This window comes from Hemicordylus capensis, chromosome 5 (genome assembly GCF_027244095.1).
Source record: "Hemicordylus capensis ecotype Gifberg chromosome 5, rHemCap1.1.pri, whole genome shotgun sequence".
In the NCBI taxonomy this organism is placed as follows: domain Eukaryota; kingdom Metazoa; phylum Chordata; class Lepidosauria; order Squamata; family Cordylidae; genus Hemicordylus; species Hemicordylus capensis.
In genome coordinates, this window is record NC_069661.1 from 91,269,616 (window position 1) to 91,283,720 (window position 14,105).

The following is a 14,105-nucleotide window of genomic DNA, read 5'->3' on the forward strand; positions in this document are numbered from 1 at the left end:
AATTTTGGAGGAAACGGATTATCTAGACCTATTTCAAATTGGCTTTCGGACAGGCTATGGGGTGGAGACTACCTTTGGGTGGAGACTGCCTTAAGATGGAGACTGCCTTGATGGATGATCTCCAACTGGGAATTGACAGAGGAAGTGTGACTCTGTTGGTCCTATTGGACCTCTCATCAGTTTTCAATACTATTGACCATAGTATCCTTCTGGGACGCCTGAGAGTGTTGGGGGTGGGGGGCACTGTTTTACAGTGGTTCTGCTCCTACCTCTCAGACAGATTCCAGATGGTGTCACTTGGAGACTGATGCTCATCAAAATGTGAGCTTATGTATGGCATCCCTCAGGGCTCAATACTGTCTCCAATGCTTTTTAACATCTACATGAAACCACTGGGAGAGAGCATCAGGAGATTTGGTGTGGGGTATTATCAGTATGCTGATGACAGCCAGATCTATTTCTCCATGTCAGCGTCATCAGGAGAAGGCATAACCTCCCTAAATGCCTGCCTGGAGGTGGTAATGAGCTGGATGAAGGATAATAAACTGAGACTGAATCCGGATAAGACAGAGGTACTTATTGTGTGGAGTCAGAACTCCAGAGACTATTTTGATCTGCCTGTTCTAGATGGGGTTACACTTCCCCCAAAGGAACAGGTATGCTTTCTGAGAGAGCTTCTGGATATATACCTCTCCCTGGTATCTCAGGTTGAGGCGGTGGCCAGAGGTGCTTTCTATCAGCTTTGGCTGACACGCCAGCTGCATCCATTTCTTGAGATGAACTACTTTAGAACAGTGGTACATATGCTGGTAACCTCCACTTAACTTCTGCAATGCGCTCTATGTGGGGCTGCCTTCCATAGTCTGGAAACTGCAGTTGGTACAGAATGCAGCAGTCAGGTTGATCTCTGGTCATCTCGGAGAGACCACATTACTCCTGTGTTGAAAGAACTACACTGGCTGCTGATTTTCTGGGCAAAATGCAAAGTGCTGGTTATTATAACTTATAAAGCCCTAAATGGCTTAAGCCCTGGATATTTAAGAGAACTTCTTCATTATGAGCCCAATCATCCATTGAGATCATCCAGAGAGGTTCGTCTCCAGTTGCCACAGGTGGCCACACAGGGACGGGCCTTCTCTGTTGCTGTCCCAAGACTGTGGAATGTGCTCCCTACTGAAATATGAGCCTCCCCATCTCTGACAACTTTTTAAAAGCACTTGAAGACTTACCTTTTCAACCAAACCTTTTAATCCTACGCTGGTTTTAAATTGTTTTAAGGTTTTTATTACCTGTGTTTTAACCTGTTTTAAGTTGCTGTAAACCACCCAGAGACTAAAGTTTGGGGCAGTGTACAAATTTGATAAATAAATAAATTTTAGAGATCACATGCCATAGAGAAAAAGCTGCGTATAAGAAGCAGCAATGGCTGTTAGATGTATTTAACACATTTTATCTCTTTGTTGCTGAGGAATTTTAAGATCAATAAATGAGAGTAAGGCCACCTTGCAGCCTGAACACTACCATTAGATTACATATTAAAGCAGAGGTCCTGCCCCTCTCCCTTCTGTAGCAAGTATATCACCAGGTGTGCCACACAGCAGTTGAGGGATGAGCAGAATGCAGGACTGTGGAGAGAACAGGCAGGAGGAGATGTGGCTCCCTTGTCTCTTGCTGTGCTACGAGTTGTATAGGGTGTTGAGGAACAGTAAGAAGTGCATATGTCAAAATGGGCTTTGGCATCTTGACTGACAGCAGAAGGGAAGGACAAGTACTACAATAATAATTACTGGTGTTGAGATCTCTGGGACGGTGGGAGCCAGTGCTGCTGAAAGGATTTACAGTCCCTAGAATAGTTGGAGTTGGTCTCTGCTTTCCAGAGTCCATAGAAGTACTGGTACTAGATCCCAGAAACAGGAAACTGTGTCTAAAGAGCATTTGTCAATTGTGTATAATCAATATGCATACATGCCACACTGCCATGTTCAGCTATAAATACAAATCATGAAGCCTGAAGCATAAAGTGCTTAAACACAAGGACCTAAACAATATCAATCAGTCCTCCAATCTTTTCAAAACATTCAGGCATGGGGGGAGAGAGAGAGCCCATGTTACAAGCTTGTACCAGACCCAGAGAAATTATGCCTAGACCACGTACATAAAGGGAAAATATTGGGATTGGGTGTTGGAAGTTAAAGGACTTTGCGCTGTCTCTTGTCTCAGACAGTGGAGGACAGACTAGTGAGTCAGAGGGCTAGAGGGTCAAGACATTGGTCATCCCTTCTCCACTGCTCTGACACTATCCCTTTGAAATGTAGATTGCTACTCTTAGGGACTAACTCCCTTTCTCTCTCTCTCTCTTCCCTACCTGCCCTTCTACCTTGCAACATGGCAAGCCTCTCTCCCTGCACCATGTGTGCAGAGAAGATGCAGAATCCATCTGCATCCAGCTAGATAGATAGATTTAGAGATCCTAACTCCTCACTTTCCTATCTAGAATGGAGTTCCTTAATAAATGCCTTTTATATTTATTTGAAACTATGAATTGGCTCCAAGTTACTTTACTCTCAGCATACACGCATGCCTAACTAAATCCGCTGTGTTGTGCCTCTGTGCACTCTGCTATAATGAGAAAGGGATTCTCTCACCACAGAGAATTTCCAACATTGGGGGGTTTTTTTTTTGTTTTTTGCAAGGGTGGAGTTAGCAGTAGACTGTTTTTAATCCCTCCCTTTGTTTTTTTGTTAGACAATCATATTAACATTCTGTTTGTAATGTAGCAAGTTAGCAATAGTCTTGACATCTACAGCTCCTCTGAACATTCCTCCCCACTGACTCACTACAGTTTTGTTCAGAAATTAACAACAAAAACTCTCTCATTCTGAGAAGGCTGGGGAAATCTTTGCATCGGCTCAGAAGACATTAACCGCTCCAGGATCCCCAGGGCTCAAAGGTAAACTATATAGGAATATTTTGAGGGTGGAGGTGTTCTCTGTATTACCAGAGCAACGCTGAATACGAAATTACATGGGTATGCTGTAATGAGATTAATATCTAACTGAGCTGATGGGAAAGGAAAGTGAGCATAGGCCTGTAGCTCAGTGGTGGAGAACAAGCTCTGTATGCATAAGGTCTCCAGTTCAAATCCTGGAGAGCTGCTGCCAGCAAGCAAAGCTAGATGGATCGATGATCTGACTCGGTATAAGGCAGCTTTGTATATTCAAGAAAGAGTTGTATTTTGGCCTAAGAACAACCTCCGATACATTCATGAAAAAAATGTGACTCTCTATAGATAAAACTAACAAAGCAATTTTTGCTGACACTATATAAGCAGCAGCCTGAATCAGTGCTGATTGCATCCCATGCAATGGATCACTTTTTTCAGAAGGAGTGATTGTGCTGGATAAAATCCATCCATTCCACATCCCGTAACAGATTTGTCTGCTGCTATTGGGGGAACTTAAACTGGCCACCCATTTTCCTGTAGAAATTTACTGTTATCACTATTTTTACTGCTCTGTAACTTTCCCCTTAGATAGAGGTCCTGCCAGCAACCGCAGTTGGTTAACTTTGGCTACCCTAGTTCCTGTACCTATTTCTATGCTCATGCTTTTTGCAGGAATAAGGATTAAATAACCCATTTACCACGTGCAGTCCAATCCCATGTTTGTTTATTCAGAACTCTCAGTTGAATTCGGCTTACTCCCAGAAGTTATTATTCTCCTACCCAGTATCTAGTCCTATTATAATTTCTAATCAGTTACTAATAGTTTAGCATTAACGTTGTTTTGGATGAACACAGAAGCCCTTTTCCAACTCCAATATATTTATTTATTATATTTTTATGCTGCCTTCTGTCCGAAGATCCCAGGGCGTTAAACAACAAGTGAAAAACAGTAATACACATCCTATAAAAACATACAGATAAAAGAAAAGAAAAACACAACTATGTTTCTTTTTTTTAAAGAGCCAGGGGACCAGTGGTCCCTCTAATTTTTTTCATCTCTGTGTGGAATGAGTTTTGTTCTGAGCAGCAGTATCAAGACAGTGTGTGCACACATGCATTCAGAATGGGGCCTTCCTGATTCAACCTGAGTGGGATCTAAAATGAACGGAGTGGGCATCCAAAAACTTGTGAGCACAAACACATGCGCACGCCTTAGAGGGCAGGAGGCACTCATTGGCCAAAAGCATATACAAAAAGAGCAGTCTTCAGATTCCTCCAAAAGGCTGGGAGAGAGCAAGTTATTTGGTTCTCAACCACAAGTGATTTCCACAACCCAGGGGCAATAACTGAGAAGACCCTGTCCCACATGCTCAACAAACAAGCTTCAGCAGGTGTCAGCATGTGGGGCTGAGCCCTCCCAGCTGATCTAGTCAAGTGGGTAGATTCAGCTGGGAGCTGTCAGTCCCTAAGGTATCCAGGGCCCAAGGCATTTAGAGCTTTAAAGATAACTAGCCTACCCGCACAAAGCATCTGTGTGCTATTTGGGGCTGGCTGTTCCCCCCTCCTTCCTGCCCCACTCTCCCTCCTGCCCCACTCTCTTGCCCCCATCCCTCCTCCTGCCCCCTCCCCCCTCCTGCCCCACTCTCTCTTGCCCCTCCCCCTCCCTCCTGCCCCACTCTGCACTCTCTCTTTCCCACTCACCCCCTTTGTAGTCTCTCCGCTGCTTCCCCGCCGCGTTCTTGTCTCAGTGGCCTGGCATGCCGCCTCCTGCCCCCGGCGGCCAGGCCGGGCTTCGCCGCCACTACCGCCACTACCGCCACTTCCCCTTTGCCTGGTACTGGGATGGCCATCCTGCCACCGCCTCCCGCGGGCAGGTCAGGCTTTGCCACTTCCACTGCCACCTCCCCTTCACCTGGGATGGCCATTCCATTGCTGCCTCCCACTGGCAGACCGGGCTTTGCCACCGCCTTCCCTTTACCTGGGATGGCCGGGACAGTCGCCCCGCTGCTACCTCCCGCCTCCCGTGGACAGGTTGGGCTTTGCTGCTGCTGCTGCAGTTGCTGCCACCTCCCCTCCTTACCCAGGATGGCCTGGCCTGGCCAGGCCAGGTTGTCCCGCCGCCGCCTCCCGGTGGCCGCCATTTTTTCTTTGCCCCAACTCTCGCCCAATAAGGAACTCTCACGAGAGTTCCGCTGCCAAATCCAGGAGGACACACACCGGCTAAGAAAATTAATATAATAGATAACCAGCACCTTGAATTGTGCCCAGAAACAAACAAGACAGCCAGTGCAGAGCCTTCAGAATCAGTGTAATATGCATGTGAATTCCCAGAAACCAATCTGGTAGCTGCTTTCTGCACCATTTGTAGTTTCTGAATACTTTTCAAGGGCAGCCCCACATGATGTGACTAAGGAATGGGTGACAGAGGCCAGATCAGCCTTCTCAAGGAAGAGTTGCAGCTGGCACACCAGCCAAAGCTGAGCAAAGGCACTCCTGGCCACGGCCACCACCTGATTTTCTAGGAGCAGCGCTGGATCTGAAAGAACTCCCAAGCTGTGAATCTGTTCCTTGAGAGGGAATGCAACGAGCAGGCCCATATTCTGATCAATTCTTCTACTAACCACCATTAGATCCACCTTGTCAAGAATAAGTTTCAGCTTGTTAGCCCCCATCTAGCCCGTCACAGCTTCCAAGCCACCGCTCAGAACCTCCTCTGCCTCCCTGGCAGATGACATAGTGAGACAGAGTGGAGTATCATCTGCATATTGCTGACACCATAGCCCAAATCTCTGGGTGATCTCCCCTAGTTGTTTAAAGTACATGTTAAAAAATATTGTAGTCAAAATTGAGCCTTGAGGGACCCCAGACCAATGGCCATGGGGCTGAGCAAAGGTCAGCTTATAACAGGTGTTATAACACCTTCTGGACCTGACCCTCCAAGTAGGACTGGAACCAGTCCAAGATTGACCCACTCAGCCCCAACTCAGAAAGGTGGACCAGAAGGATACCATGGTTGATGGTGTCAAAAGCTGCTGAAAAGTCCAGCAGAACCAACAAGAATGTACTTCTCCTGTCTAGTTCCCGGCGTAGAGCATCCACCAGGGTGACCAAGGAAGTTTCAGTTCCCATAACCAGGTCGATAACCATAGATAGCTTTCTATGGTCCAAAGAAATTTCAGTAATCCACTAAATAGTAAAAGATTTTTCCTAACATTAATTATGCCTTTTGGTTTATATTAATGAATGAACTTCAAATAATAATTATTTCATGGTTCAATGGGCAGCAGCTTTTTACTCTGATAAAAGCGTATTTTATGAAGCTCTAGCTCTTTTTACAACTATTTTGTATAATTTACATGCTTGTTTGTAGGGTGCAATCCCGCTATCAATTATATAATGTCAGCAATTATGTAGTACCTTTCAAGTGTTCAAACCACTACATTATCTCAGTAAGCCCTGTAAGGTAGGCCAGTACTATTATCCCTATGTTTCCAATAGTGATGCTGAGACTTCAAAGAATATTGGATTGCATATGGTTATGCGGTAAACTCATAATTGTGGCAAGATTTGAACCAAGGATGTTTTGACACCCCATCTATCATCTTAGCCACTGCACTGTATGTGTTTTCTATTAAATTTCATTAGCTCAGTTAAGCATCCGCAGATCCTGTTAACTTCAACAGAACTTATGCATGAGTAACTAGGGCCACAATTGCAGTGTGGAGAGCCCAAGAGGGTTCTGTGGGGAGAACAGGCAGCTCGCCTTGGGTGGCCAGATTGGCTGACCACATAATTAACGGCTCAGTCACAGAGCTGGTTGGGGTGGCGAGGATAGAGGGCCTCCTGGCCCAGAATGCCTTGCGCTAGTGCATGGGGCATTCTTGGGAGCCCCCCCCCCACAATGCCGGGAGGCTTGTTGTAGCCTCCCGGTCAGGGGTCTCCTCGTGAGTTGCCACACCGCGGCAGCACATGATCAAAACAACAGGGTTAGCAGAGCACTTGCTCCACTAACCTCATTTAAGGCAGGGGAATGAGGCGGGCTTGCCGGTGGAGATCAATCCATTAGAGATCGAAATGCTCTTATTTTGACAAGGAATATATTCCCAAGCCCCGGGGCAGCCACAGAAAAGGCCCAGTCCTGAGTTGCCATCAAACAAGCTGGTGGCAACCGTAACTGGACCTCCCCAGATGATCTTAATAGGCAGCAGGGTTCATGACAAAGGAGGCACTCTCTTAAACACCTTGGACCCAACCCATTAAGGATTTTATAGGTAACTAGTATCTTTCAGCCCGTTAAATTAATGGGCGCTAGTAGCCTTCTCCGCCCTCCCCCGCCGCCTCCTCCCGCCCGGGCCCACCGCCTCCTCCGGCCAGGGCCGGTGCCATCCGGGGCCGCTGCCGCCTCGCCCAGCTTCCCCCGCCGCCGCCTCGCTTTGCCCAGCTGTCCGTTGTCGGTGGCGGCCGCTTGTCCTTGGCGCGGCTGCCCGGCGGTGGCCGCTTCTCCTCGGCCTGCCACTGCTCCTCCTCCCGCCCGGGCCCACTGCCTCCTCCGGCCGGGGCCTGCGCCATCTGGGGCCGCTGCCGCCTCGCCTGGCTTCCCCCGCCGCCTCCTCGCTTTGCCCGGCCGTCCAGCAGCGGCGGCGGCCACTTGTCCCCGGCGCAGCTGCCCAGCAGCGGCCGCTTCTCCTCGGCCTGCCGCTGCTCCTCCCCCCGCCCGGCATTGGCGGTGGCCGCTTCTCCTTGGCCTGGCGCTTCTCCGCCACCCGGCCAACATGGCGGCCAGCGCCTGCGTCCGTGTCTCCCTCACCGTGTTCTGCGCACGCACACCACACATGCGCAGAACACCCGAAAAAGACACGGACACAGACACCAAGCTTCTTATTATATAGGATACCAGCACATTGTATTTGCTCAGAAACGTATCAGTAGCCATTGCAGTTCTTTTAAAATCAGTGTTAAATGGTCTCTTTGGGTTGTCCCAGAAACCAATCTGGCTGCCACATTCTGCACCAATTATAATTCCTGTAGTAAATGCATGAGATATCTCAGCATTGATGAATACAGGTTACAGCAGGGAGCATGAGTGAATGAGTCATGGGGGTGATATTTTCAGCAGCAACCCATGTTGTTGGAGATGTGTGTTTCAGCCCTAAAGTGCTGTTTCTTGGCCTTTTACTAAGTGATTTTTATGGAGAGAGACCTATATGGTTATTTTTATAGAACTGAACAATATTAGTAAATCCATGAAATCATAGGCTGCAGGGATGACATTCTCATTTAGTTTATGTAATACAGGAAATTCCTGGTCAATCCTTTAAGCCTACAATCCTGTGCGCATTGACTTGGGAGTAAGTCCCATTTAACTCAGTGGGACCTACTTCCAAGTGAAGCATGCACAAGATTGGTTTGCACATCTTTCTTGGTATATTATTTCCATTCACAAGAGTCAACAGTTTAAAAAACAACACCCAGCCCACTACACCACATTTCATCTGTGTTGTTCAGATTAATTTAGTAAATACAATGACCTTATTGCACTGAAGAGTCTTTTGTCTGTTGCTTCGGTTTGTGTTTACATATAATTATAGTCTTTCATAGCATTTGTTTTATTGTGTTGTTTTTTTTCCTGTAAGGGTGTCTCTCATTAGCAAAAAATAAAAAAAAATAAAAAATTGATGATGATGATGCAAAGACTCATTCAGCCAGCAATATTATTCAAGTTTGGACTTAATGTCCTTGGAGTAAAAGTTTGAACATCCCAGAACAGCTAGATGCTTTTAATTTGGTAAAGAGGAAAATGTTGTTGAAGTACGGCTGAGATAAATATTTAGAAACACCTATTAATTCGAGACAAAGTAACACTAAAGACTTGAGGAGAACACAAAGGCAGAACCACTCTTGTGAGAAAGCAGGGTGTGGTTCTTGTTCTTTCAGAGGTCACCAGTGTAGTATCTTCCCCTAGGTAAGGTTGTTAGGCATGCTCCCAACCAGTCACTTTGTTGACCTGACCTTAGGCCTGAAGAAGCAGGACTGAAGCAGGAGACAAAGAAGCCTTCTTTATTCAGAGAAGACTGCAACAAACTCTGGGCAGTGCAGAAAATAGAAAGCTAACCCACACCCAACCAAACACAACCTAATCTTAAAGAGACAGGACATATATACTACAACCAGCCACTAAAATGGCCCCCAGATGTGCTGAGAAAATACTCTTAGCAATATGTACTAATCTTGCAGTCATGCAGATGGATAACTGCAATCACTCAATCACTCTGAAACCTGACTACACACATTTCTGTGAGAATGATGAGTTAGGTCTTGCTTGTGCCAACACACCTTTGTGCTGTAATCTTGTTGCAGTTAATAAGAGCTAAATGTTGTATTTATTTTCTTTCTGACATATTGGTTGGAAAAGCACCTTTACTTAAATTTTCCACTCAGGGAGTCTTGTTTTGTCTTGCTTTTGTCAAAGAATTGGTTGGATTGTTGGAGTAATTGGTATCTAGCCCAACTACCCTAACGATGCAAATGAGGTATCAAACAGCAGGCCTCTGGTGGCCTTCCCAAGCTCAGTGTTGAGTAGTCAGCAGCTATAGTTCTGCTGACAAAAGATAACACAAAATACATTGTTCATTTATTTTGCAGGGTCATCAAAATGAAAAGTGGGAGTTTATTTCATTTGATTATTCTAAATCTTTTGATAGCAGGCATTTTCAGCTTGGTAAGTTCTACTCCTTGCAAGAGTTTCTTCTCATTTTTAATAAATATAAAATGGATATATGAGTTTGCTTATACTCAGTTGTGTTGATTTGAAAGCTAAGGTTTGGTGGACCTTTTGCAGGTTTAGCTATATAGCTTATCAGCCTACAGTCATGCCTAAAGAAATGAGGATATTAGAGCTATACTTGGGGCTTTTGTTGCAATTCCATATGGTTAGTTTCTAGAGAACCTTTTCCCAAATTAAGGGCTGGATTTTATACTACTGTATAAATACACTGTTGCACTCTTTATGAGTTGCCTGTACATGAATTGTGCATCTAAACAATATTAAAATGTAATGTACGAAGCAGAGAAGAGCTCTATATGCCAGGATTCTGGAAGTGGCTCTGTTATTCCAGTCATTTTATAGAGATAAAAACCTGATAATTCTTGCTTTTTATGTTCCTGTATCATTAGTATACAAAGATGTGGCTTGCTAGTGCATGTTCAGCTGTTTGAGGAGCCATAATGGGATCTACCAATGCCATCACATAAGAAAAGTTTGCTAACTTTTTGTTTGTGGGTTGCCATCTGTTAAGTCCGTCACATGACGTAGAACTCGTTTCTTAGCTTCTCATGCATGCTGTTGCTATAGACCTCCCCGTCCAAAGGTTCTGGGCAGTGCAGAACAAGTTTAAAAAGACATAATAAACACCCTCTAAAACACACTGCTTAAAAAATATAAAAACAATTTAAAAACAATTCAAAACCATTTAAAACCAATTAAAATGCTTTAAAACAATTTAAAAACCTTGGAAGGCCAGGCCAAACAAGTTTTCAGGGCTCTCTTAAATAGCCTTGCCATGCCCCCCGGAATTTAGGGCAGCCCCCAAATTTTGGCTCCTCCACCCGGCTGCTAAATTCCACCCGGATTTACACAGATTTAAAATGTGCTGCCTGGATCCGATCACATGGGCAGGCAGAGAACGAGGGGAAATATACAAATCTGGCAAATAAATAAAAACATTGAAAATTAGGTGCTGTATAATTTGGATAATATGCAAATTAGGTCACCCAGATTTGGGAAGCTTGAATATGGCAACCCTACTCTTAAAGGCCAACAGCGAGCCTAAACTGTGGACATCTGCCGGGAGTGCATTCCATAGGCCAGGAGCAGCTACAGAGAAGGCTCACCTCTGAGTCGTCACCAGACATACCAATGGTAACTGGAGATGGACCTCTCCAGATGACCTCAACATGCGATGGGGATCATACAGAAGAAAGCACTCTCTAAGTAACATCTTGTTGCTGTTTATACAAAAGGAGGAAAGGAAGAACGAGAATGCATTCATTGTAAACAATTTCAACTTGACATCAGTCTTCCATAAGATAAAGTATTTTGTTTTATAGCTGCTTCCCTCATGAATACAAAGCAATCTTGTGTTTAACTAAGATTTATTAAGAAACAACTCAATTTTTCTCCTCCTTTCCCTCCCTTTCCTTTCTGACTCCACCCACACACTCGCTACAGGATCCTTAGTGGGACAAACTTCTAATTAACTAAACATAAAGGATTGGTAGATAGAACACAACACATCCCTCCACTTTATAACAAACAACTGAATTAATTTAAAATTTGGTGACAAATTATTGGAGTCTTAAGTGGTCTCATGATGTGCACACTTCTAATTCTTGGGGTCTCTGGCACAGGAGTTGTTAGTGATTTGCTTTCTGGTACAGGGGATTGTCCATCACTTTCATCAGCCTCATCCATGAGGTCAAAACTGGAAGCAAGATCAAATTCCTCTACAGTTCCTCTCTCGAGACCAGTCTCTCTTCCCTCTTTTCTCATAATACACATGCTTGAAAGTCTCAAACTATTCCATTTCTTTTAATCATCCATATGACAGAATCTCCTCCAATCTATCTATCTATCTAATTAGCTAAGGCATACCCATGGCCAATCCCGTGCGTGGCAGCTCTTGCGAGAGTTTGTGAGCAAAAACACCTGATTGGGCAGTCGGGATTCCATATGCAGATAGGGAGGAGGAGCCTGTGGCACTGTGGGGATTGGGGAGTGGGGATTCTATATGCAGATAGGGAGGAGGGGCCTGTAGCACCGTGGGGATTGGGGAGTGAGGATTCCATATGCAGATAGGGTGGAGGAGACTGTGATGGTTAAGGTCAGTTAGAATGCAACTGTTACTGGTTGATCTTGATTGTAGAGGAGAGGAATCTATATCTATATCTATCTATCTATATGAAAGGATAGTGGGCAGGGGTCTGTGAAGAGAGGGGTTGTGAGGGAGGAAAGAGCCCCTTCAGAAGAAAGAGGCTGCCATTGTGTGAATTAGATGAGGAAGCAAGATGAACAAGAACTGTTAACTCCAAGAGGGGGAAGGGGGGAGGAAGAAAGATAGAGGGGAAGAGCGAGGGGAGGAGAGAGAAAAATGGAGGAGGAGGAGCAGGAGTGCGGTGAGGGTGAAGAGATCTCTGAGGTGAGGGGGGCTGTGGCAAGGGGTGAGGGGAGCAATCAAGTACTAGCGTGCAGATGCTCTGTGCAGGTTAAGCTAGTTCTGATCATTTGTTTTGGTTCAGAATATCAGGAACATCCCTTTCTTACTTTATAAGGCAGGTGTACTCAAACAAAGTCCCCCACTTGAAATGTTCACTGTTTCACAATTTCTGATCCACACGCAATTTATATTTTTGTTGCTTCTCCCTTACCCGATCATTAATCTCTGTGTCCTTGGGGTGAGATGACACAGAAAGCCCTGTCAGTTGTTGCCATTGGGTAAGTTTGGTGGTAGCTTTGCATCCCCATAGCAGTTCAAAAGGTGGCTTTCTTATAGTAGAATGAGGGGTAACTTGATAAGCAAATAGAGTTTCATGGATTGCCTCTTTCCAAGGTTGTTGTATAGTAGCCAGTTGTAAATGTTCCCTCCTGCTCATTCTTTCCACTAAGCCATTCCCTCGAGGATGCTACAAGGAAATAGTCTTGTGTTTTATCCCAGGATTATGAAAATATTGCTCAATTTCAAATGAGGTGAGTTGTGTCCCATTGTCAGTCACTTGTTCAATCCCCTCACTTTTTCTTTTGATCTGTTGATTAAGTGCCATCAAGTTGGTGTCAACCTTTAGCAACCACATAGATAGATTCTCTCCAGGATGATCTGTCTTCAGCTTGGCCTTTAAGGTCTCTCAGGGATACATTCATTGCTGTCGTAATCGAGTCCATCCACCTTGCTGCTTGTTGTTCTGTTCTTCTCTTTCCTTCAACTTTCCCCAGCATTAAGGACTTCTCAAGGGAGCTGGGTCTTCACATAATGTGTCCGAAGTATGATAGTTTGAGCCTGGTCATTTGTGCCTCAAGTGAAAATTCTGGATTATTTAGCAAAAACTGCAGCCATGAACTGGATCACCCTGTTTGTAATAATGTTGTCCGCAAATGAAACTTCTGACTATCTGGAATAGTAATCCACCATCACTAGAACAAAAGTTTGTTTTGTGGGTTAGTTATCAAAAGGTCCCTTTATATCCAGAACAAGTTTTCCTGAGGGACCATTGGGATATTCTAATAGTGTCAAGGGAATGGTAAAAGTCTTCTGCGATTTGTAAAATACAGCACAAGCCATACAGTGCCTGATTATATTTTCAATGTGTTTGTCCATACTTAGCCACCAGAAATTTTCTCTGATGTGCCTTTTAGTCTAGCTCATGCCCAAGTGAACTTTGTGGGCAATTTTGATCACTTTCATTCAAAATTAGGTTGACACAACCATATGATCAGTTCTCAGCACCAACTCATTGAGAAGGGACAGCTCACTCACTACATGCATGTATGGTTGAAGATGTTATACCTTGTTTTTGCATGGCCACCCATTAGTTATGTAAGGTTTAAGTTCAGTAAGCACTTGATCAGCACTGAGAGCTGCCTTCCAGTCAGAAGATGTGATCACTCCATGAGTGGATGAAGCTATTAACATAATTACTACTCTTTGATGCTCTTCTTCTGTGATCTCCTCTTGGCCTGGAAGTGGAAGTCGAGATCTGCAGTTGTATTCCAAAGCCCTGGAAGATATTCCACCTGGAAATCAAAGTCCATAAGTCTGGTGGTCCATTTGGCTATTCTTGACGTCGCTTGACTTGATCCAGTGCTATGGCCACATAGACACAGTGCTATGGGTATGTTTCTGACTTTGTGTTGTACAGGTATTGCATTTGCATTCATCTAAATTTTATGTTTAAAATGTATGGCATGTCGGAAGTATCAGCAAAAACATCTGAGAAATCAGCAATCATATCAGCATGCGGATGCTCCATTATCTGTAATACGAGTGCTGTGCTATTTGAGTCTAACACTATATGTAGATCTTTCTGATGTTTCCAGCCCAATATTGAGACTCCTTTATGTGACACATACTTTTGCCCTTCTGCAGTACGTCCTTTGTATTCCAGGACAGCA

The 14,105-nt window shown here is 44.7% G+C and overlaps 1 protein-coding gene across 6 annotated transcripts in view; it reads left to right on the top strand.

Moving 5' to 3' along the window:
- FGL1 (fibrinogen like 1) overlaps positions 1-14,105 on the top strand; it is a 65,754-nt gene that overhangs the window by 14,551 nt on the left and 37,098 nt on the right. For 4 of the 6 annotated variants that reach the window (XM_053254524.1, XM_053254521.1, XM_053254519.1 and 1 more), the window contains one exon: positions 9,587-9,662. The exons of 1 other annotated variant lie outside the window; for it this stretch is intronic. In XM_053254524.1, coding sequence (XP_053110499.1) covers positions 9,597-9,662 — 66 coding nt within the window. In that variant the 5' untranslated portion in view covers positions 9,587-9,596. Of the gene's footprint in view, positions 1-2,787; positions 2,951-9,586; positions 9,663-14,105 lie in introns of those variants that run through there. One more of the 6 variants, XM_053254522.1, reaches the window with a different exon arrangement.